Below are 25418 nucleotides of genomic sequence, written 5' to 3'. Positions count from 1 at the left end.
CAGTGTGTCACCCACTGCCAGGTAAGTCCTTGTCACAAACAGAAAGGGCTGATGGGATGAGAGCACTGAGCAAGAATTGGAAAGACATGGAGAAGCTACGGGAGGGCATGGCAAGGTGCCAGGGCATTCTGGCTGGGGTCAGTGCAGATGCCTGTACGGTCATTGTACAGAGCAGGTTTCATGTATATCATTACATCAGTATCCTAGGAGGTGGAGAGTCTTATAAAAGGGACTCTGCTTGCGTTCTTTTTATTAATTGACACAGAAGATCCCAGGGCAGGCTGTCAGGATTATCTTCCCGTGAATTCCCAGCATATTTGCTGAGCTGCTGTACCTTGTCATTTTCCACTCGGTGAGAAGGGCTGATGTCAGTTAGCTGTAGCAGGGCTGGGAGATGCGTCCTCATCACAGGCTCTCGACTAATGCTGCTGATGGCGAAATGCTGAAGAAACCTAGAAAAACAAAGACAGTGCTAATGTTACCATTGCCAGCCTTGCCTGAATGTGCTCCTTCACATGAGAAACTATTTAATTGCTAAAAAAGAAACCTTAGATAGATTCTCTCTAGAGAATACAATCGTATATGGTATGTCACTACTGGTTACACTGATCCCTAAGAAGCTAGATAAAAAAAAAAAAAAAAAAAAAAAAAAAAAAAAAGCAGCTTAGAAAGGACCAACAATGAGGTCTCTGACATTTCAAAAGCCAGAACATTAAACATCTAGAAACAGAAAACCAAAGCTCACCAGTCCAGCTCTGGGAGTTTGGCTGGGAGCAGCTTTAGAGGACTCCGTTTCTCCCCAGCAGAATGGCTCAGGACACTGAAGAGCTTCTGGGCACTGGAGTGTCTGAAATATCAAAAGCTCACAGATTAGAACCCCATCTCCCTATAGCACACATGCTTTACAGAACTTGTTCTGATGCTTTCAAGCCAGAGTCTTGTGACAGAGTCAACACTTCTAAAATAAGCATCTCACTGACTTAAACACAATGCAGTACTAGTGTGTGACAACTGGTGTAACCACAGAAGAAGGCTTGCCTGAAACCCTTGGTAATATTACAGGTTCCTGATTCTTGGTGGATATCATCTCTTAACTTCTGTACACCCAAGGGCACTGGCTACCTGCGAGCAGCAGCACTGAAATGACTGTGCTGGTCCTTTCAGAAGCCAAGACCCCTGTGTTACATAACGTAAGTTGTCCTGCAGAGAGAGCAGACATACACGGCTTAGGGAAACAAGCATAAACACCGAAGACAGCCACTTACAATCTCCTTTGTTCCACAGATAATCCATCTTCCTGGATCACTTTTAAAGGCAGCCCTGAGTTAGCCTGCTGTTGCCAGGGGGAGAAGACCTAAACAAAACAGAATTTGAGCAAAGAACACTTTAAACCCAACAACAGGATATGGAATCCACATGGGGATTTGATGGTTGTTGAAAATCTAGACTGTCACTACAGAGAAAAACCATCATAACAAACAAGTTTGTTTCAAAAATAGAGGCCTGAAGCAATTTTGTTCTGTATTTTTCAAAACTAGAATTTCTTTCTGGGTTCCTCTCCCAGGGATTCTGTTCCTTCAGAAGCCAGGAAGCACGGAGGAAGGTGTCAGGTAACACTGTTCTGACAGCAGGGGCATGTTCTTCCCTGGTGACAGGGCCAGCCAGAAGGAGCGGTTCAAGCAAGTCCTGTTTAGGGGCACAGAGACAGCTGAGAAGAATCTTAAGGGCCGTCTCTATGTTCCGGGATTGAAAGGACAAGCACAAGGAGGTAGGACGGACCAGCAGGCAGTAAGAGTAAGACACAGACTAGCCCGAGGTGTCACCCTGCAACCAGACCAACTCTTCTCTCTTCCATATTCTGTCAATCTGTCCTGAGAGAAGGACACTGTCCCTTATAATCAGACCTTTCTGAGCATTTCACTAGTCACGAGGCTGACCATGTGCTTAACTTTGGCTACTGTTGAGTCTCTAAGTGGGTCGTAAAATTCTCGGTAAGCTCCCTCACTCATGTAAAATGTACTGACTGCCTACAACATGCAGCCTGCCAGGTAGGACCATTCACAAGGGCAGGGCCTGTGAATCATGGGGAGAGACTGGGGTGGGCTAGAAAGCTCTGATCCAATAGGTATGGCCCAATAATTTAAAAAAGTAACTAAAAGAAAAATGACTCTAATTAGGATTTAATGGGACAAAGAAGATTGGTCTTAGCAGCGAAAAAACCTTTTGTTTGGTTCCTTTAGGTTCTCATCTCCCAATGGCAAAAGCATCATTCTAGGACCCACAGGGATTAGAAGCAGCCACTTCCATGAGCCCTCCCAGCTCTGCCTCTCATCACTTCCCTGTTAGCCCTGTGATGTGGCCTTACCATCTAAACTCCTAAAGAAAAGAGAAGTATTTGTTTTGCTGACTAATGATTTGTTGTTACCTCTGAGTAAAATGCTTGGTATATCTTTGACCTGGGGAAAAGGGCAATCATCAGAAAGTTGCCTGATCCACGGAAATGAACTGGGAGATGAGGAAGCAGTGAGCTTTTGAACTCTATCAGAAGGGCAGCAACAACACTGGTGGAATCCTAAAGAGAAAAAAGAGAGTGCATCAGTGAGAGAAGCCATTTGCATGACACTATCCCTCAGGATTACTGTCAGCTCACATAGGATGAATTTCATTGCAATTCTTTTCACATTATGTGGTTTGCTGGGTTCAGTTATGGATGTGCTTTCCAATACCCAGTTATGGGAGATACAGGAAGTACAAGGGTCTTTTCTCCTAAACTGAAAACGTTACCTCAAAACTCTATGATATTAATCCCTTATCAGATATATGATTTAAAAAAAAATTTTTTTAATGTTTTATTTCTGAGAGAGAGAGAGACAGTGTGAGCAGGGGAGAGTCAGAGAGAGAGGGAGATAGAGAATCTGAAGCAGGCTTCAGGCTCTAAGCTAGCTGTCAGCACAGAGCCCGACGTGGGGCTTGACCCCACGAACCTTGAGATCATGACCTGAGCCAAATTTGGATGTTTAACCGACTGAGCCACCCAAGTGCCCCAGATCTATGATTTAAAAAATAATAATAATCTCTATACCTAATGTGGGGCTCAAAAGGATCAAGAGTCACATTCTCTACCAACTGAGCCAGCCAGGCACCCCATGATTTGTAAATATTTTCTTCCATTCTGTGGGTTGTTTTCACCTTCTTGATAGTGTACTTTGATGCACAGAAATTTTCTATTTTGACAAAGTCCAATTTATATATTTTTTCTTTTGTTGTCTGTGCTTTTCATGTCATATTCAAGGAATCACTGCCTAATCCAAGGTCATGAGGCTTTTGCTCCCATGTTTTATACTAAGAGTTTAATAGTTTTGGCTCTTCATGTAGGTCTATGCTCCATTTCGAGTTAATTTTTTGTATATGGCATAAAGCAAGGACTTAACTTCATTCTTCTGCATATGAATATCTAATTTTCCCCTTCAACCTTGTTCTTGTCTTCCTATCCATGAACATGGGATGCTTTTCCATTTATTTAGAACTTCAATTTCTTTCAGCAATGCTTTGTAGTTTTCAGCGTACAAGTCTTTCACCTCTTTGGTTAAATTTATTCTTAAATATTTTATTCTTTTTGGTGTTATTGTAAATGGAATTGTTTTTTTTTACTCAGTTTTTCAGATTGGTCATTGCCAGAGCATACAAATATAACTGATTTTTTGGTGTCAATTTTGTATCCTGCAACTTTGATGAACTCACTTATTCGTTCTAACAGTTTTTCTGTGTGGAATCTTTAGTGTTTTCCACATATACGATCATGCCATCTGTGAAGAGAGAGAATTTTACTTCTTCCTTTCCAGTTTAGATGCCTTTTAATTATTTTTCTTGCCTAACTGCTCTAGCTAGAAATTCCAATACTATATTGAACAGAAATGGCAAAATTGAGCATTCTTGTCTTGGTCCTGAGCTTAGGGGGAAGGTTCTTTAAAATTTTTTTTTCATTATAAAAGTAACACGTTCACTAATTAAAATTTTGAAAAGTATAAAAATTGAACAGAGAAAAGTTAAAAAAACAATCCAAAGTTCCATAGTCTAAACCCAACCACAGCTAACATTTTAGTAATTTTCCTTCTAGTCTTTTTTCCTATTCATTTATTGACTTGCCTTTTTTAGGCAGTGCAAAATTGTATTTATCTTTCTAATTCCATACATTGCTTTTACTTTAAGATTTTATTTAACAGTTATTTTAATGTTTATTTTTGAGAAAGAGAGAGACAGACAGAGCCTCAGTGGGGGACAAGCAGAGAGAGAGACACACAGAATCTGAAGTAGGCTCCAACATGGCTCAAACCCATGAACTGTGAGATCATGACCTGAGCTAAAGTCAGAAGCTTAAGCAACTGAGCCACCCAGGCACCCCGAAGATTTTATTTAAGGGGTGTCTGGGTGGCTTAGTTGTTAAGAGTCCAACTCTTAATTGTAGCTCAGGTTATGATCTCATGGTTCATGAGTTTGAGTCCCGAGTTAGGCTCCATGCTGACAGCCCCTCCTGTGAATGTGCTCTTTCTCTCTCTTAAAATAAACAAGCTTAAAAAAAAAAAAAAAATTTTATTTTTAAATAATCTTTACACCCAACACAGGTCAAGAGGCACATACTGTACTGACTGAGCCAGCCAGGCACCCCCAGGACTTTGCTTTTAAAACTTCATTTACCATCAGCATCTGCCAAGTTGCTACAAACTATCTGTAAATTTTTTTTTTTAATNAGCCAAAGTTGGACACTTAACCAACTGAGCCACACAGGTGCCCCTCTGAAAATACTTTCAAAGACTGCATCCCATTTTCCTCTAAAGCCATTCCTATGGCTGGACATTCATACTATTTACTGCATTTCTCCTTGTCAATAGGACCTTTTATTTACTCTTTGCCAATTTACTGTTATATTATGGTAGTGTAAGGCTGTTTCTGATGTACTTCCCTATTATCTGTTAAGTAACGTCATGTTAATAAAGACAGAATTATGAATAGAAATTTAATTCATTTGTTCTCATCACCAAAAATGTTTTATCCAGTTTATTTTTTTACTTTTTAATAAATTCTCTCGAGACTTTTTAGTGTTTCAAATTATTAGTCTGATAAATTTTATGCTATATCCAAACGATAGGATACTATTCCACAGTAAAGCAATGAGAAGAAACAGACTATTGATACAAACAACATGGATGAATCTAAAAATCATCATGCTGAGTGAAAAATGCCAGACTCAAAGGGGTACAGAATGTATGACGCCCATTTATGTAACATTTTATTTTATTTGTTTACTTTTTAAAATATTTACTTAGGGCAAGAGAGTGTGCACGCACACGTGCAGGGGAAGGGCAAAGAGAGAGGGAGAGTAAGAATCCCAAGCAAGCTCCACACTCGGTGCAGAGCCCAATGTAGGGCTTGATCCCACAATTGTGAGATCATGACCTGACCTGATATCAAGAGTCAGATGCTTAACCGACTGAGCCACCTAGGAGTCTGTATAACATTTTAGAACTGCAAACTGATCTACAGTGACAGAAAGCTAATTGGTAGTTGCCTGAAGCCAGAGTGGAGGGAAAGATGAACTGCAAAAGGGCATTAGAAAAGTTTAGGCGTAATGAAAGTCATCTGTATCTGATTGTGATAGTGGTTTCATAAGTGTGTATATATATATATATGTACATATATATATATATACTTATCAAAACTTTAAATGGATACATTTAACTGTATCTAAAGTATACTTCAATACGTTACTGGCAAAAAGTTAAAAAATCCTTAAGTGGTAAAATCTGACAAACTTTTCCTTTAGAACTTCTTGTATCATTTCTAAGCTTAAAAGTCTTCCTGGCCCTAGAAATTTCATATTTATTTTACATTACTATTTCTACTTGCAAAATTAAACATATTTAATTTAATCTGTCAGAAGTTTATTCTGATTTTTGATAAGAGGTAAGATTGCACCCACTGGCATCCCAAGTTAGCTAACTTATTGTCCCAGTAACTTGAATGATTCACTTTCCTCTTTCCTCACCAAAGCTTTCAACTAATAAGGCCATCCATTCTGTCTTGTTGGCTGGCCTGCTTGCCTTTTTGAACACCCTTTAAGGCAGCAGGTTCTATATGAAAAAAAGAATTTTCGTTGAATTATTCACAGAATTTATTTTCTGAGCCACAGGACCATCCCACCTCACCTAGTCCCTGTCTTGATTCCCAAACAGGCTGGTTTTGAGGGTGAGACCAAGCACAGTAGAGGAATTATACTGAGGTGCTATTACTGAGGGATGAGCTGTGTCTTGGCCAGAAGCGGCTCAGGGAAAACTTGCAGCTACCTTCTTTCTGGCAAGGGGAGGGGAAAGTATTGATAGAGACTGGTGAAGTTAAAGGGTAGTTTTGGGGATAGAACTTTCAAAGAGCTGGAGAGTAAGTCTGAGTGTGTGAAGGCATGCGGTTGAGCCCTCATGGGAAATTGAGCCATTTCTTTCTTCTCTGGCTCACATAATTCTTTCTCCTGCTAACAGATGAGTTGAGTCTCATCAGTGTTAGAGGAACAGCTTCTTTCCAGTTCTTATATAGATTATTAGCCTTTGTGTCCCTGGGCAGGAGGTCATCTGTCAGAGGCCAATAGAGAACTTCTTCAGTCTACCTTCTGGTCCTTTTTGGGATGAGTTCGTTATGCATGAGCAGCTGTTGGTCCTCCTGACCCAGAAGTCTTTTCTAGCCATGCCCTTTACAGAGCAGCAAGGGTGACAAGTGGACAGGCCTCTCCATGAACTCCCTGTCTGCTTGCCTCAAGGGCAGTGCTGGTTCTTGGCATCCTGCCCCATGGTGGAGGGGCAGGGACAGGGAGTTATTTGATTTTCACCTCAGAAGTGTGAGTATCCTTCTGAACATCAAAGCCATGGATTGGTAAAACACCTACCCCATCATAGAATAAAATGGAATTCATGTGATCCTTGGAAAGGACGATACTTCCATGATGACGGTGAGAAAATAGAAGACCACTAGAGAAGAAATGCACTTTACCTGGAAGGAAAAGAGAGCTGGTCAGAGCTGGAGGGTTGGATACTGGGGGCACGGGCACACCACAGTGGTAACTAGGGACTAGTATCTGTAACGTGTTAAGTTACACAGTTTTTAAAAAATGTTTTTATTTATCTATTTTTTGAGAGTGAGAGCATGAGCCAGGGAGGGGCAGAGAGAGAGGGAGGACATAGGATCCAAACTGGACTCCATGCTAACAGCAGAGTCCAGCTCAGGGCTCAAACCCACAAACTGCAGGATCATGACCTGAAGTTGGACACTTAACTGACTGAGCCACCCAGGCACCTCAAGTTACATGATTTTTATGCTGAGCCCTGTGCTCTGGGGAGACCGATGTACACTCCGAGAGCTTCAGAGAGAAATGAGGGATCAGAGCTTTTGTATGTGAATTAGAAAAAACAAGTGAAAAAGTTATCAGCTGATGGGGAGAGGCAAAATTCACATTCAAATTCACTGAAAAAGACTGTGGGTATGTTGTTCCACCACTGAGTTTATAAACTCTGTTTTCGCCTATTTTGGCAGAAGTTGGCTTGGCTCTAAAGAGACCACAGCCCTCACTTAAGGCCCAATAAGAGCAGTAGGGTCTCAACTGAAGGACGGGTGAAGAGACCCTAAGGGTCCCTGTGGTCAGCAAAGGAATATTTGAGTTAGGCAACTAGGGGATTCTATACACACTGGAGGCTTGCTGTTCGATATTCACAAAAGATGGGTGGGATGTGGGCATGTGGTTTCTTCAGTTCCAAGGATTCAAGTCTAAGGACAGCTGCTGTTTTCTGGGAGGTCAAGGTCATACAGAATAGCTCACTATGGGCCCTAGGGGGAAGACCAAAGAAAGGATGGACAGCTAAGATGACAAGCATTAAGGTTGGGCTTGGAGACTGAAATGAAGCACCCAGAGCACCCATAAGACCACAGAGGACAGAAGACACAGAAGAGGGACTTGATTCCTTGAGCTGTAGGTCTAGGAACATAGCCCCAAAGCTTGAGATTGTACTGATGAGAAGAGCAAAGGCAAGGGAGAGGAGTTTTGGAGACTTCAAGTTTTTCTGAGGTTCAGATTCAGGAGGCAGAGAGGCCTACTGAGTTTGCGTGCTGGTATTTGCATGTTAATGGGGTATGAAAAGAAGGAAGGGAGGTAGAGGCAGTTTTTAGGTACAGGAGGAAGGTTTGGAGCCTGAAATCAACAGAGGATCTAGATGAGATGATCAGTTGGAGGGAAAGAATGCTAACCTTAGCATCTAGGGCAGCAGGAGCCCAGTTTAAGGCAACCAGGTTCAAGGCCTGTAAGCCTCACAGCCTCTAACAAGTAGAGCATGACCTCTTTTGCACATAGCCTTGCCCTATGGGCCTCTTGAGTAGAGGCTACCTCCTACCCAGCAGCATCCTGTATCAATGCCAAGGTTTCTCACGGCTGTTCCCAGACCATTCCCTTCCACACTGGCACAATATTTTCATTCCCTCAGACACACAAGCCTTTTCTTCCCTTCAATGCTCACATTGACTGCCCTCCTAATCATGCCACAACATTTCAAACAACCAAGACTTCTGTCCCTTCTGAGAGATCGAGGGGATGATCCACACTTTATCCTGGACTCCCTGCTCTTCAATCCCAACGCCACAGCAGTAAAGCAGCGCCCAGAACATCTTAACCTCTGAACTCTTCAGCTCCAGAACCAACTCTTGGAGTGCAGCATCCTATCATCCTTTTTGCTATCTCACTTCCCAAATCGTATCCTCTGATGTCACTGAGCCTTTGAAGCCTCAGGCTCCCAGTTCTCCCTATTGTTCAGAAATTTCTGACTTTCCTATCACCCATATCACAATCTTATGGGGCAGGACATACTTTAATTTCTGTTTTGTCAGAGAAGGGGATGGAAACAGATTCTGCTCAGTATTTACTAATTACACTAACTACACTAAGCAGGTCATAAACATTATAGTTTTCCACCTTCCCAACATATGTAAGAGGTAATCTTCTTATAAGACTGATGGGGAGACACAGCTTAGAGAAGTTTCTCCCAAAGTGACAGAACTATGTACAGTGCCGCTAAGGCACTGTGGCACCTGGACCCCTTTGGTTCTCACCCAGCTTCCCCCCATTTGCTCTCTCCAAATGGCTACTCCATGGCTGATCTGAATATGGCTAATTTGACGATGTGCTCTCTCTGCTTCTTAGCCTCAAGAGGCCCACAGTGCTGCCTGCAGTCCTTCCTCAGCTCCTCTAGGAGTTCCCCCAAGGCCCAGGCACGATTTTCAGCACTCTCCTCACACCACGACCTCATAGATTCCAGCTACAAGACAACTCTACCTACTGTTTACAGAGAAAAGAGCAGTCAACGGGTATTAGGAGGTAAGAACTGCTCCCCTACTACAGCTTAGTTTCTGTGCCCTTCCAGGTCCTGGGCTCACCCTCTACCTGTGTAGCTCCCACAGTAAGCTTCTCAGAAGCAAGTCTAGTACCACTCAAAGGGCTCCTGGACAAATCTCAACATCCTTCCAAAGCTTCCAGAAAAGAGCACAGATGTGAGAGGTCATCTCCAGCATTTCTTTTCTCTCTAGACTCAAGCCTTGAAATAAAATGAAAAAGAGGAAGACAGAAATTCATAAGGCAGTGTTGGAAAAGCACTCATTATGGGACCTGGCCCCGGGAAAGAAGTTGATTTTAGTACTGGTGCAAAGAGACTGTCCTGTGTTGCAGCGACCCCTCAGCCTGATTATGGGAGGGATAACTTTCATTATCCTCAGAGCACACAAAAAATGTGACTCACTGGGTGGACCAGTGCCTGTTACCTGGTCTCTAGATCCTAATCCACATGAAATGAAGACACTTCCAGTATCTGCTTTGGACTCAAGACTGTCAGACTTCGGTCTGAAGGGAAATGTCTTTGCAGGGGTTTCTTAGTGACCATGGGAGCCAACTCCTGATGAGACCTCCGTGGCTCCTTGTCTCATCCCTGGTGCCCTCACTGAATGGCCTCTGTCATTCCTTCTCCATTGTCTGAATCTAAAAACCCAAGGTAAGAGGAAGTTACCCTTCACTACGCAAGAAACAGCAAGGGACTGAGGCTTGGCTCTGTCTTTGATTGACCTCTGTATCACCAGGAGTTCAACAGAAGGATGAGCCCTCAGGGCAAACAAGACACCAAGCTCTTTCTAATGTCTGAACCTGGGTCTCCAATGCCTCTGGTGAAGCTTTTGAATTTTTGGGACGTGAGAGGTGAAGACTTTGGCTTTTGCTCCTTCAGACAACTCACTGTACAAAGAAACCTCCACCAGTGCCCCAGCCTGTGTGAAGAGGGAACATTTATCACTACTGAAGAAATATGATACAATGACTGAATAATTTTCATTCTGTGTGAGAGTGTGTGAAATGTACACATATGGTTTACAGAAAAACAGTAACAAGAAGGGGCACCTGGGTGGGTTGGTTGGTTAAGTGTCTGACTTCAGCTCAGGTCATGATCTCACAGTTCATGGGCTCAAGCCTCAGGTTGGGCTCTGTGTTGAGCACTTGCTCAGAGCCTGGAGCTTGCCTCAGATTCTGTGTCTCCTCCTCTCTCCCTGCCCCTCCCCTGCTCTGTCTCACTCTGTCTCTCAAAAATAAAGGAAACAAAAATTTTTTTAAATAAAGAAAAACAATAACAATAAAATCTCAATGCCAGTACATTCACCACTCAAACTAAGTAATTAAGCATTGCTAGTACCTTTGAATCCTTCCAAATGTCCTTTCCTCTTCTACCCAGAGGGAACCAACACCCCGAATTCCATATAATTTTACCATACTTCAGTGTATCTATAAACGACACGTTATTTGGTCTCATCTGTTTTGCTTTCACATAAATAGAATTTTCTTTCAGTTATTAAAAAATTTTTAAATGTTTGTTTATTTTTGGGAGACAGTGACCGAGCGCGGGAATGGGGCAAAGAGAGGGAGACGAAAGATCTGAAGCAGGCTCCACACTGACAGCAGAGAGCCTGATGTGGGGCTTGAACTCATGAATCATGAGATCTTGATCTGAGCCGAAGTGGAATGCTTAACCAATGAGCCACCCAGATGCCCCTTTATAAATAGAATCTTAAATATGTGTCCTTCTGTGACTTGCTTACTACTCTCAACATCTTTTACTGAGTCATCCATGCTGTAGGTAATATGCAGCTATATAATCCATTCATGTTAAGTGCTGCAGAGGACATTCTTTCTAACGTGTCCCTGGCTAGCGTCATGTGGACACAAGGGAACACATAAGAGGGCTCAGAATGAACTCAGCAGATAACAGTTGCCCACTGCCTGGGCCTTCCCAGCAACCGATGGACGGGCGTCCCTGTGCCTCACTGAACACTCTCTGCCCGGTGGAAAAAAACACTGCAATCTGTAAAGCACTACAGGGACAATGAAGGAGCTGCCTGAGAGCCAATCTTTCACAGAGGCCTGTAGGAAATAATAAATATATAGTCAACTGATATTCAACAAAGGTATACAGGCAGATCAAGGAAAAAGGAGTCATTTCAATAAATGGTACTGGAAAAACTGGATATTCCTATGTAAAACTATGAACATCAACTCATACCTTGAATGAGACTTTCTGCCCATTCCCACCAGCCATAGTAGAAATCTCATATTTCACAGGGAAGTCTGGTAGAGTACTCAAAAGGCCTCTGGCCTCAGCAGTGGGGTAAAATTAGCCCTAAATTAAATGCTGTTCTGCCCCCTTGCTAACAAAGCTTAAAAGCAAGGCAAGATGAGAAGAAAATATATTAAAAAAACTATTATATGGGCACCTGGGCGGCTCAGTCAGTTAAGTTTCTGATTTTGGCTCAGGTCCTGATCTCACAGTCTGTGAGTTCGAGCCCTGCGTTGGGCTCTGTGCTGACAGCTCAGAGCCCAGAGCCTGCTTCAGATTCTAGGTCTCCCTCTCTCTCTGCCCCTCCCCCACTCATGCTCTGTCTGTCTGCCTCTCTCTCTCAAGAAATAAACATTAAAAAAAATTAATATAACTGTATCCTATATGTTGAAGAAGCTAGAAGACTGAACCATGTTGACATGAGATATGAAAAGATGTAAAAAAAAATCTCAGACTTCTAGAGATGAAAAATACAATGTCTGAGAAGAAAAATACACTAAATGAGATTAATGACTTTAGACAGTTGTCAAAATTTAGCTAAGCTACTCCAGGGTATTGCTGCCTCTATATCCATTTTGTATGGCCAAAAGGCCTGGGGGAAAAGGGGCTTAAAATCAGGCATGCCCTATGTAGCAGCCTGCAGAACCACAGGGGATGTAAGTTCCTCACATGACTTCCCCAACAGCTCTTGTGCTCAAGCCTCCCTTGCTTCCTAGGACCATCCCCTTGTGCACCCCTTAGATAAAACCCCTGTGGAGCTTTCCAAAACCCTGCTCTCTTGGCTTGAATGGACCAATCTGGACTTAGCCTGGGAATCCCAAAGCACTCTACCCTAATAAAGGCATGTGCCCCAGGTCTTGCCACTCAGTTTGCACTCTGCTTTGACCTTCCTATGAGCCCTGGAGGCATGAGGTATGCCATTGCATGTACTTCTTCCAAGATTTGTGAGTAATAAACTTCTATTTTCTTTCATGATCTTTTGTTGAACTTGGCTCACTCTGTGAGTACCTTGTGCTTAATTTAACAAATGTTAATTTAACAAACTCATATCAACAGTGCAGAAAAGAAGGTTAGTAAATTAGAATATATACAAATAGAAACTATGCAAAATGAAATACAAAGAGAAAAAAGACTGAAAATAATTGTACAGAGCAACAGGGGGTGTGGCAACTTTAAGCAGCAAAGATATGTAACTTGACCTCCAGAATAGAAGGGGCAAAAATAAATAAATAAATAAATAAATAAATAAATAAATAAAGGCCAAAAAACCCCTCCCAATTAGAGGAAACCTAAATCCATTCAATCAAGAAAGAAAGTAATTTCCAGCACAAGGAAGATGGGGAAAAAAAACACACAAAGTCATATAAAAGTAAAATTGCTTAAAATCTGTGATTAAAAAGATGGAATTTTTATTTTTTTAATTTTTATTTTTTTAACTTTTTAATGTTTTTTAAATTTATTTCTGAGAGAGAGAGAGAGAGAGAGAGAGAGACAGGTGAACAGGGGAGGGTCAGAGAGAGAGGGAGACACAGAATCTGAAGCAGGCTCCAGGCTCTGAGCTGGCTGTCAGCACAGAGCCTGACGTGGGGCTCAAACCCACAGACCGTGAGATCATGACCTGAGCCCAAGTCAGACGCTTAACCAACTGAGCCACCCAGGCGCCCCAAAAAAGAAGTTTTAAAGCAGCTGGAGTGAAAAAGAGAGAACGTCTATAAAAGGAACAAAGATACGGATTGCAGTGGGCTTCTGCTCAGGAATGATGCAAGCAAGAAGACAGCGGAGTGGAGCGACACCTTTCCAGAAAGAAGGAAACTGTTAGGGCACCTGGCTGCTAAGTCAGCAGAGTATGTGACTCTTGATCCTGGGGCTTATGCGTTCAAGTCCCATGTTGGGCAGAGAAACAGAGAGGGAAAGAAACTGGACTAATTGTTAAGACAACTATTTAAGGACCCTATTAATGGCCCAAAGTTGTACAATAAAACCGAGAAGCATCTATTTGAGAAATTCTACTGAAGTTTGGTGAGAACAGTAGACATCTGTGGTGTTTCAGCCAGGGGCTATTCACACTGATGTCGAGAATAAAGGCAAAAGAAAAAAATTATACTTTTTTATAACTTACAATCCACTGACAAGTACTAGAGACAGACAGAGTGACCTTCCCCAAGGAGCTTAGCTGCCTTTATGTTTATACTTTGCTAAAGGTAAAAGGCAACTTTAGTTTGACATTAGCCAGACCTCTAGAATCCTGTAAAAAAATCCCTTTGGAAATTTCCTTTACGTCTACCACCCTCCAAGATGTATGTTAACAACTGTCCTCCAAACGTATGGCCCACGGATATACATCTAAAAGGTCTCGTGACTGAGGTTTTATTAGACAAGACTAAATGACCTGACCCTAGCAACAGGTGGCCTCTCAAGGTCCTGGAGCTCTTGCTTCCAAATTCCGTAAAGACTTACCCTTATCCCTACCTCCCTCCGAACATATATAATCAGCCACTCCTCACCACCCCAATGCAGTGCTTTCTGCCCACAGGTCCTGTCCCTGTGCTTTAATAAAACCACCTTTTTAAACTGAAGAGGTCTGAAGAATTCTTTCTTGACCATTCACTCCCGAACCCCACCATTTCACGTCAACATGACCTCCCCTCTAGCTCTGTGGTGCCAAAAAATCTTACGAGGGAGACGGGCTGACTTTGAGGCAAAGCACAGAAAATTCTATGTCTAGGTAAGTCAAAAAACAATAGCAGTCAAAGTGGCAAACATTCAGGGAAAGCCAACACCAACCATCCAGAATATAAGAGGAAAGTCAGGGCCTGAGACAACACAGATCAATGATTATACAGCAAGAAAGGTGCACGTTAAGGCATCTTCCTGTGCCATGTGCAGCAGGGTACGGGTACAAGAAGGCTCACAACAGGACTGTCTGCAAGAGCAAAAAACCATAACCTCCCAAATCCATCAACAGTCCAAAGAATAAACAGCACATTCTCATATAAAGACATGCCATGGAGCCATGAAACTAAATGAACTATATGGCTACCCAAACAATCTGAAGAAAGCTTAGCAAGTCCCAGAAGAACACACAGTGTGGGATTATATTTGTGTTACACTCAAAAACAAGACATTGTTTAGGGATATAGGCATATGTGGTAAAACCCAAGCAGGCTCCTGAGGGTCAGGTGCTGGGCAGCCTGCCTGACCAAGGTCAGTAGGGTGGGGAAGAGAAGGACACATGAAGGACATAAATGAACAGGAAGCTGCTGTGACAGAAGTCACTAACTGGGGAAGGAAAAAAGTTCCAAAGCTGGAAGGATTTCAAAGTAAAGGAGATACTATTCTTATCTATGTGTAGTTTGAAGTGCCAGCCCTGGACTGAGAATCAGAAGACCTGGTCCAGACTTTAGAAAAACACTGTGAGGGGTGCCTGGGTGGCTCAGGGTTAAGTGTCTGACTCTTGGTTTCAGCTCAGGTCAAGATCTCATAATTCATAAGATCATGCCTTGAAGCAGTCTCTGCACTGAAAGCACAGAAACTGCTTGTGATTCTCTCTCCCTCTCTCTCTGCCCCTCCCCCACTCACTCTTTCTGTTTCTCTCTCTCTCTCTCTCAAAATAAAAACTTAAAACAAAAAACAAAAAACCTAGTGCACCCTCCAGAGCTACCTGAACTTGCAGTTATAACCTCAGGCAAGTTTTCATCTATGGGGCTCAGGACAAGAAGCTCAGTTAAGATAATGCATGCTGAAGAGCCTTTTTTTTTTTTTTTTAATTATTTTATTTGTTTTTTAAAACTTATTTATTGTTTAATTTACATCCAAGTTAGTTAGCATATGGTACAACAATGATTTCATTAAGTTGACCTTAATGTCACTTACCCATTTAGACCATCCCCCTCCCACATGAAGAGCTTTTTAAATGCCCTTGGGGAATGGAACAGATACATTTCAAGCTCATCATAGTCTCAAGTAGAGACAGATTTACCTAGATACTAATGACACTGAAGCTTCAGAACCCCTCAGCTGCTCAAGACCCCTTCCAAGGTCCTGAGAAGAGCCCTACATGTTTTGTGTTCTCTTTCCTTAACAGGGCGCTACATGGAATAAACTCGAAGCCCCACTTGACCTGAGCTCCAAAGTGGCAAAAAGCTTAACAGATAGTCAGGAGATTCCTATTTAAATTCTCTGCTCCTATTTAATTTTTCTTAGAAAACCACTTCATAATTCAAACTACATTTCCCTCTGAAACTAAGAGTGCACTCTCATAAGAGTGTGACTGAGAGGGCTCCAGAAATCCCTGGCTGTGCTCTTTATGTGGAAACCTCAGGATATACTGAATCTTGCAGGAAAAGTCAATACAATTTAAAATTATTTTTCTAACAAGGCCCTTTGCTAAGAAGGTGCAAATTAATTTTGGCAAATATCCTTGCTAAATATTATAACTGGCTCAACTGTGACAGAGCACAATCACCTCTGTGTTGCCTCTACAACCTGCTTCTAAAACACTATGCAATCTTGCCCCAAGGCTAGTGGCACTGTGACGCACTCCCTGCCTTCAACAAGGATTCCTAACACAGTCTTGTGCACCAGGATCTAGATAGGCAGAAACGCAAGCAGGGGCTGTAGTACAGGCATGACAGCAAATGTTATTACTTACTACCCCCGGCATTTTGTGGAACACCAAAACTCCTTGTGCTTTGTCTCCTCCATGAATGGAGAAGCAGAAGCTGAACCAGTAATCTGAGAACAGAGAGAGGAATTTGCCACTGGACAAAATATTTTCAAGGAGAAAAAATTATCCAGAAATGGGATTTGCATAGTAGAGGTTGAGAAATTTTTGGAGTAAGTCACAACTCTTTCTGCACAAAATGACTGTATCAACCAGAGAAAAGAATAGGACTCCTAAGAAAATGTTATTTTGAGGAAACCAAAAAGGAGCATGGAATGAATCCCCATGAAACCCACACAAAACTAACAAGGTTCTTGAGAATCTTAGATCAGCAGAAATACTGCCAGCACAGACTGAAAGGGATAGAGAGAGTATGAAATCAAAGGAGATTATTGGATTCTCAAAATCCTACTGGCAAGAAGAAGGGTGATAAAATTCAGCTACAAAGTGCCACCTTTATGAAAAAGGAAGGATGACTGAGGTGTAGCCCCAAACCCAGAGGGGAAAACTAAGAGGTTAGAGGGTGAAACCAAGAGCCCAGATGTCAGAGATCAGAGCTATGGAGGACTGGTCCCAGGCCTTGAAACCTAATCCAGACTCTGGAGTTTGCCCAGCTGGATTTCAAAGCTACCTCAGGTTGATGANTGAAGCTGAAGGTCTATGATTGTTATCCTATAGCAGTGCCACCTTGGGTGTTGGGAAGGCAGAGGCAGATAACTGGTCTCTTTAGTTTGACAGCTGGAATGGACTTGTGTTCAGGAGTTGTACTTAATGGATTACATGCCAGAGCCTTATCTACACCTGACTTAGATGATCTTGATGAGATTTTGGATTTCTGAGCTGGTGAGATTTAGGACTTTGAACTATCACCATAATGAAATGAGGCCCTTGGGAAGGGGGGATTGTATTTTGCACGTGAGAGGGATGGATGCGGGGGCCAGAGGGTAGTTGTGGCTCCCAGGACCTTCATCCCCTGATGTTATTCCTGTGTTTATGTACCATTATATGGCAAAAGGGAAATTATCTAAGTGGGCTTCTAATCACAACAAGCTCATTATAAGCAGTGTTCTCTGGCTGGTATAGAAAAGGAATTTAGAACAGAAGGGCAAGAGAGATTCAACAACACAAGGGAGGTTCTCTTTGCTGAGATGGGGGAGGACTGTCACAGGGCGGAGACCTCTGGAAGGAGCAGCTAAGCATGAGTCTGGCTGACAGCTGGCAGAAAGACAGGGACTTCAGTCCTACAATCTAAAGGAACCGAATTCCACTGATAATCTAGGGCATCTTGGGAGCACATTCTTCCCCAGAGTCTCCAGACAAGAGTCTAGTCTAGCTAATGCCTTAACTTCTGCCTTATAAGACCCTAAACATGAACCTTCTGATCTACAGAGCTGTGAGATCGTAAACACATATTGTTTTAAGCTACTAAATTTGTGGTAATCTGTCATACAACAATAGAAAACGAATCCAGACTTTGGTCCACAGGTTCCATTTCTGGACATGCTACTGCTCTAGCCCATTCTGAGAACAATCCTCAGGGGGCGACAACAGGACCAGATTGCGGTTTTGGGCCCATCCCTTTGGAACACAAGTTTCCTATCTGCAAAATGGGTGGATAAAAGGAGAAAAGCTGTAGGAGAACACTTGTATACCAACAAGTCTTTTCAAATACCTGAGATATTATTGATCACAACACCCATGCCAATACCTGCAGAAGAAGACCAGACACAGTCAAGAATAGAACAGTAACAACTGGCTCACCTTCCTCAGGCCAGGAGTGTGGATTGCTGGAATAAAGATATGCTCCTTCTCCTCCTGTTAGGAAAGTGCCCAGGAAACAGGCATCCCCCTTTAAAAATAAGTAATCACAAAGAGTACATGGTTTTGTAGTGTAAGTATTCACAGAATCAAAAATTTTGCCCATCTATCTATAAAGCTGCTTAGTCAGCCTCAGATATACCCAATCTCTTCCACACCTTTGGCACTGCCTGGCTCTTTGTCACATTACGGTATTGTTGACTTGTATCGAAGAAAACAATATGAGGTCCTCTCTGAGTCCAGGCACCGCCTGCTATGCTTGTTCATGTTCCAGTGGATTTCTAGCCATTAGAGGCAGCCTCTCCTTAGCCAAAAGCCTTGACTTCTCAGTTCTATGTGTCTAGGTCAATCTGAGATCTGCTTTAATAGTACAGGGAGATTAAAAAAACACACCAGAGGCACCTGGATGGCTTGGTCCACTGGGCGTCTGACTCTTGATTTTGGTGTGGTTTGTGAGAGAGGACCACGCTGGGCACTGCACTGACAGTGCAGAACCTACTTGGGATTCTCGCTCTCCCTCTGCTCCTCCCTCTCACTCATGCTCCCTCTCTCAAAATAAATGTCAAAAAAATCCTACAACACATCAAAAGGCCTAAATGGCAGAACAAACCCCTCTAACTGTGCACACCATTAAATGGTTATTTTTAAAATTTTTAACGTTTATTTTTATTTATTTTTGAGAAAGAGAGACAGAGTGTAAGTGGGGGAGGGGCAGAGAGCGAGGGCGTCACAGAATCTGAAGCAGGCTCCAGGCTTGAGATGTCAACACAGAGCCCAACTAGGGGCTTGAATCCACAAACCGTGAGATCATGACCTGAGCTGAAGTCGGACACTCAACCGACTGAGCCACCCAGGTGCCACTCCCACCTTTAAAAAAAATTTTTTAATGTTTATTTTTGAGAGAGAAAGAGGAGGAACGGGGAAGGGGCAATGAGAGAGGAAATGGTTATTTCTAGAGCTTTGCCAAGAGGGGAAGAATGCAAGCAGGAACTGAGACACAGAGGAATATATCCTTCAGATCAGCTCTACAATGAAATGTTCTAAATTATCTTCATAAATTGTTTATACTTCATTTTGATACAATGTTAATATTAAGAATAAGAACGCTGCTGGGTGTCTGGGTGGCTCAGTCAGTTAAGCGTCCAACTTTGGCTCAGGTCATGATCTTGAGGTTCATGAGTTTGAGCCCCACACAGAGCTCTGTGCTGACAGCTCAGAGCCTAGAGCCTACTTCAGATTCGGTGTCTCCCTCTCTCTCTGCCCCTCTCCCACTCACACTCTGTGTGTCTCTCTCTCAAAAAATAAATAAATATTTTTAAATATTAAAAAAAAAAAGAATAAGAAGGCTGCTTACCTTAACTGCTTGCTGGGTTTTCTCAGACAATTTTACTTCATTATCTTCTACCTGAATCCAAGAGTGAAAATTTTCAGTTTCCTATTTCAAGGGCAAAATTCTGCCAAGTTTCTCCCATGTTCAAATATTTGTAGGAGACTGGGAAGTCCCTCAACCAAACCCCATGCTCTCAGGGCCTGATGGCTGGCAGAGTTGGCTGACTGCCAGTCATCAAGTCTTAGAGCCTAACGCCATGGTGGGCTCTCTCACTGGGACGTGAGGTCCAGCTAAATGAGCCTACGATATTTGGAAATGATGTATTCGCCTCCACTTATACTTCACTTCAGGGAAAAACAACTATTTGTAAGGATGAAGGGAAGAGAACAATATTAAAATATTTTGAGTACTTTCTCCTTTAATGTGTTCATCTCTGACGCTGATTCTTCTCTTTCCATGTCGGAATTGTAGGAACAATATAAACAGAGTCTAAAATAGGTACTTAGACCATTACTTGACTCATTACTGTCATATTTTCTGTGTCCCAAGGCACCATAGTTTCAGACCAAGTCCACTGGTACAGATGGAACCCTTCCACATGCAGAGAGGCATTGCTGTACAAACTCAGCCGCAACCATTCCAATCAGAGAAGGGAGCCACATGATCTACTCTGCACTGTCTGTGTGACTTTAGACAGGCTGGTCAATTTCTAAGCCTCAGTGTTCTCATCTGGAAAATGAAGATGTTAAGGTCTTTCTTTCATAATTGAACAGGGACCCAAATCAGTTTCTTTTGTTTGGCACTTTCCCAAGATTAGGAGAGAGTTAAAGAAACTAGACTTGTTTGTATAAAGACAAAGAGCTCAGATAAAAACTTCCATTCCTGAACAAAAGCTACTTTAGGATCTGACACCCCACCGGGGACCCAATGAAGAGGCTCTTCCTCCGGGTGTTCTCCCCGATTTCTCCACATTTAAGTCCACTTCCGCTGGATGAATAACACTAACCAGCCAGGAGCAGAATCTGGGTATGGCGGCCGTCAGGACTATGGAGCTGGTTTCTGTGGTAACAGTGCCATCTGCAGGAAGACCACAGACATGCCAGTTACTGCTTACTACCTGGCCCACCTTGCAGGCCCAACAGTTAACACCCCTCCCTTTCTCAGGAGCGAGGGCTCCTCTTATTAATAGTGTACAAAATCTTACACCCTCAGAAATTGAGAACTTCCTCATCTGGGGACAGGGAGACTGATAGGGGAGGGATAAAACTTCCCCCATGTCATTAACTCTATTACTTTTCTTACAACAGAAATACACATTTAAATGAAGAGTCCTGGGAATCAGTCCTTTTTATCTATACTTTTGGTTTTTATCCAGGAAGTACAAAGATTACAAAAAAGGATCTAATTATTATTTCATATTGCTTCTTCCTAACTACCAATAAGGCTGTATATGTAAATGTTATATATTAACGTTAATAACACATTATGTATAATTATATCATAATATACAATAGTGTTTAATTATATATGATTTATATATACATAGTACTATGAAACTATATATAACTTATTTTGCCAAAACAAACAAAAACAACTCAAGTTTTGCTTTTTTTAAAAATTTTTTTAATTATTTTTTTTACAAATAGTTTATTGTCAAATTGGTTTCCATATAACACCCAGTGCCATCCCCACAAGTGCCCTCCTCCATGCCCATCTCCCCCCCCCCCCCACTCCCCCCCCCCCCCCGCCACATCCATCAGTCCTCAGTTTGTTTCTCAGCATTCAAGAGTCTCTCATGGTTTGCCTCTCTCCCTTTCCCCCCACCATTTCCCCCCTTCTTCTCCCCCAGTCCTCAGTTAAGTTCCTCCTAAACAAGTTTTGCTTTCTAAATACCTCCTATAAACACTTACCTTTTTCTTTAACCAAGATTTGTGACGTCAAAAAGGATTCTGAGAAGACCACAGATCCTAAGCATCCCCTTCCTCCCAACAAGTCAGGAATGTCATAGACAGTCATACAAGCCTGTATCAAATGAGAAAACAGCATTAGGCCAGTTTTCAGTCTTAAACTTTCAGGGAGAGACCCTTAAGAAACAAACCACAAAATACTGCTTTAAGGCACATTTCAAAAGAATACTCAAGAATTTCTAAGGAAAACCAAAGTTATCCTGAACTACATCTCAGAACTGGGAGAAGACTTCAGTATTACCCATCCATCTCTGCAACTGCTGCTGCATCAGAGACACACAGGTTAGAGGAGTATTTTTCCTTTAAAGTTTATTTATTTATCTTGAGAGAAAGCAGAAGCAGAAAGGGCAGAGAGAGAGGAGACAGAGAATCCCAAGGAGGCTCCGTGCTGCCAGCACAGAGCCCAATGAGGGGCTCGAACTCACAAACTATGAGATCATGATCTGAGCTGAAATCAAGAGTTAGATGCTTAACTGACTGAGCCACCCTGGAGCTCTGGGCCACTGGAGTATTATTAGGTTTCTATAAAGTCCTTCAAACTGCTTATCTTCCCTAAGAGAAACCTAACAGCCTTCCTTCTTAATTGTGATGAGGCCCTGGCCTCTCACAGAGTTGCAGGTGTTTCTTCCAGTATACTTGCATAATCTTCACATCCTGGCACATCTCTACTTGCTCACCAACTCCTTTTTTGGTTTGGGCTCAAGTTCTGGACAAGCCTGGAAAGGTGGTCATTCATTTAGTACACAGGTCTTCATGGATATTTCTGGGTATATGTCGACACTTGCAAATGCTTCTTTTAGTACCAAGAAGATGAAAAGAAAACTATTTCAGTTTTTTTATGGCAAGATAAATAAAAATAGAGGTTTCAGTAGGCTGGAAAAAAATTGGAGCAACAGAGAGAGCTCTTGAATGTCTGGTAAACAAGCCCTAGTTCATATTAAAACTAATGAAAACGGAACAATTCAGGGGGAATCTAGCAGAAGAAATGCAGAAAATGGTATGAGCCAGAGCCAGGGTCTAGAATGATTGAGAATCTGGTGAGGGACGTGATGAGTAGCACAAGGAGACCTCTCAGGTACCGTCTCTTACTGGTCTGACGCGGCTGAATGAATGCCCAGGTGCAGAGCCCCTGAAGCAGAGCCCACTTTCACATATCTTCGTCCCAGCCTGGGACCCCTGCACCACCCTCAGGACAGAGACCAAAGAGACCTGGGGCTCTTGAAGAAATTGCTAGATTCCCAAACACAGAAGAGCAGCAGAAGAGTTGAGGGGGGGAAAAAAAAAGAGTTAAAGCCAAAGTTGTTAATTTCTCATGTCATGAAAAAAGAATGTACAAAAGTGACAAGCAGGCTTTTATATTTTAGTTAACTTTTTTTAAATTTATTTTTATGTGTTTAAAATTTTATGTTTATTTTTGAGAGACAGAGAGAGAGAGAGAGAGAGAGAGAGATAGAGCGTGAGCAGGGGAGGGACAGAGAGAGAGGGAGACACAGAATCTGAAGCAGGTTCCAGGCTCTGAGCTGTCAGCACAGAGCCCCACATGGGGCTCGAGCTCATATGGAATGCTAGATCATGACCTGAGCTGAAGTGGATGTTCACTCCATTGAACCACCCAGGCATCCCTCTTTTTTTTTTTTTTTTTTTTAAGATTTTAAGTAATCTCTACACTCAACATTGGGCTTGCACCCACAACTCAGATCGAGAGTCACATGCTTCACTGACTAAGCCAGCCAGGTGCCCCTATTTTAGTTAGCTTTCTGAATAGGTCTGACAACTGTTGTTGTTGTTTTTTTTTAATCTAAATCTGCTCCAAAGAATTCTAAACATCTAAAGATAGAAAACCCTCCTGGGCTACGTGGTCTCTCTTAAGTGGCAATGAGAACCCCACTTTGGTTCCTAGACCAATCAAGAAGACAGTCCTGTGGGTTATACCCAATACCTTACTTTCATGTATGGCTTCTGATGTTGAAGAAGGGGAGAGAGAAAATTAAAAGGCAGAACCTCATCTCTGCCTGGAAAGGACAGGATTTGTACAGAAAACAACAACTTCTCTCTTCTTTCCTATTTTATTAGCAGCTGCTGAATGCATACTTAACACAATAATGAGATTCCACTGGACTCCTGATTATCTTCTATTGTGCAAAGCACCTTCCAAAGCACTGCACAAGAGTCTAAGTAGAGAAGTCAGGGCTTAAAGTCTGGCAAGGAGATAAAGCACTATCACTTAATATCAGAAAGCATTTTCTAGCATCTTGAGGATGTCAATTAATAAAATCTAAACAAACATCAATACAAAATGGTGACAGATACACTGAGCAGATACATTATAAAAGAGAAATTACAACCTTAAAAAGTTACCCTTTATACTACTTTCTTTAGGTAATACTACTGTTTTTCCACTGGTGATGGTGGTAGGCATGCATTTGCACGGAGTTATCCACACCTGTGCACCAAGTTCCTGGTGACTAAAGCTCACTGGAATCAAGGCTCAGGCAGTAGCCACAGAACAGACTCAAGGCATAATCTGTGCCCATATGTACTTCACCCAGTATCTTGGCCTGATGGGCCACCATCCTCTCACACATTGCTTGCCAATCTGCCTATCAGAACGCACTGGGATAAACGGAGGACTTGGCTTGTGACCAGGAGCAACTAGTCGAGAAACTCTGCTTCCCTAGGCCATGCCAGCCAGCCCGCCTGGGGTTGCTGCATCTGTAAACCACCCATCTGGCCCATCAATGTACTCTCAGCACATGGGTTGGAAAGTTCTGCTCTGACCACCTCTTCACTGGAGACTTAGGCCCCGTTTTCTGGTTGTAGTTTATTTGTTTGTTTTTATTTATTTTCACAGACCCCTATTAAGGGCATCAGCACAGGCCGTGGAACATAGAGAAGCCACTGAAAACTCATCAGTCTGTGTTGAGGCAGGCTTGTCCTCTGTTCACATTTCCACATGCGGTCAGAGCAATCTCAGTCACTGAGAGGAAGCCCTCCTAACCTTAGGAGAAGTGTCTCCCCCAGCCTCCAGCTACGACTCTGGACTCTGGGAAGCCTAGGCGTGGGGGTATGATGTGGTGGGCCTGGCACAGCTGCCCAGGCACCCTTAGAAAGCAAAGGCTCCCCCCTCCCACTGCAGCTGGAACACTCCCGAGCATAGATGGGTTTCCTGAGCTAAGGGGTGGACTGCCCAAGAATCCCACATCCTCCTCTCACCCCTTGCAGATGTCCCTCTAAAGGCCATTCTCTGGCAGCTGACTTATCACAGCTCTGCTTACCGTCTTCACGAAGTATAAGCTGTCTTCACTGTCCAGAGGCACAATCCTAGGAGAAGAGACAGGAGAGATGTATCTGACATTTACAATGCTCTCTTTTCTCAACTTGGCAGCAACCCACAGGCCCAGATTTCTTTCAGGGCTTTTCAAGGCACTGGGTTGCATGTAAGCAGAATTAGTACATAGTCCACTGGAGAGAATTAGGTCTACCTCCTACCTCCACGCCCCGTGCTTCAGTGGGAAGCACTTAGGGTAGAAAGTCCCAGATGAGTGTAGCCAGCCCCAAGCCAAACCCTGGCATGATGCCACTGCCAGGTGTGCAACTCTATGAAGTTCACCCACATCAGCGGTTACAAGACAGCCCCTCTCCTATTCTTTGTTCCTAAAACTTGCCCCAAATGAGCATGCACCACAAACACACACTTACCTTCCCTGATTATTCACAGCGTGTATATGAAAAGCCATCTTGGAGCTGTAGACCCAAAACAAGAGAAGTCAGTCTGCTCCTGGTGACCAGAGCGCTGGTGCCCTCCCCAGACACCTACAGCTGCAATGCACCTGTGCTGGGCCCTCACGGCACACTTCCCAAGAGTGGGGCCAGCGTCTGACTCGTCATAGCTCTACCTCTGTGCGGATTCTCAGGGCTGCCTTGACTCTTGGACAGAGCATGAGAGAACCATGTGACAGAACTGC

The 25418-nt window shown here is 42.9% G+C and overlaps 1 protein-coding gene across 1 annotated transcript in view; it reads right to left on the bottom strand.

Moving 5' to 3' along the window:
- DNAAF9 (dynein axonemal assembly factor 9) overlaps nt 1-25418 on the bottom strand; it is a 133268-nt gene that overhangs the window by 41400 nt on the left and 66450 nt on the right. The window contains exons 16-26 of the mRNA XM_077767045.1: nt 25153-25197; nt 24729-24774; nt 21397-21508; nt 20493-20563; nt 19511-19561; nt 18100-18187; nt 6932-7035; nt 2426-2572; nt 1266-1354; nt 746-847; nt 335-452 (exon numbers count right to left, since the gene is read on the bottom strand). Coding sequence (XP_077623171.1) covers nt 335-452; nt 746-847; nt 1266-1354; nt 2426-2572; nt 6932-7035; nt 18100-18187; nt 19511-19561; nt 20493-20563; nt 21397-21508; nt 24729-24774; nt 25153-25197 — 973 coding nt within the window. The remainder of the gene's footprint in view (nt 1-334; nt 453-745; nt 848-1265; nt 1355-2425; nt 2573-6931; nt 7036-18099; nt 18188-19510; nt 19562-20492; nt 20564-21396; nt 21509-24728; nt 24775-25152; nt 25198-25418) is intronic.

Source organism: Crocuta crocuta, unplaced genomic scaffold, assembly GCF_008692635.1.
Source record: "Crocuta crocuta isolate KB4526 unplaced genomic scaffold, BGI_CrCroc_1.0 scaffold15, whole genome shotgun sequence".
Lineage (NCBI taxonomy): Eukaryota > Metazoa > Chordata > Mammalia > Carnivora > Hyaenidae > Crocuta > Crocuta crocuta.
This window is presented reverse-complemented; position numbering and strand designations above follow the sequence as displayed.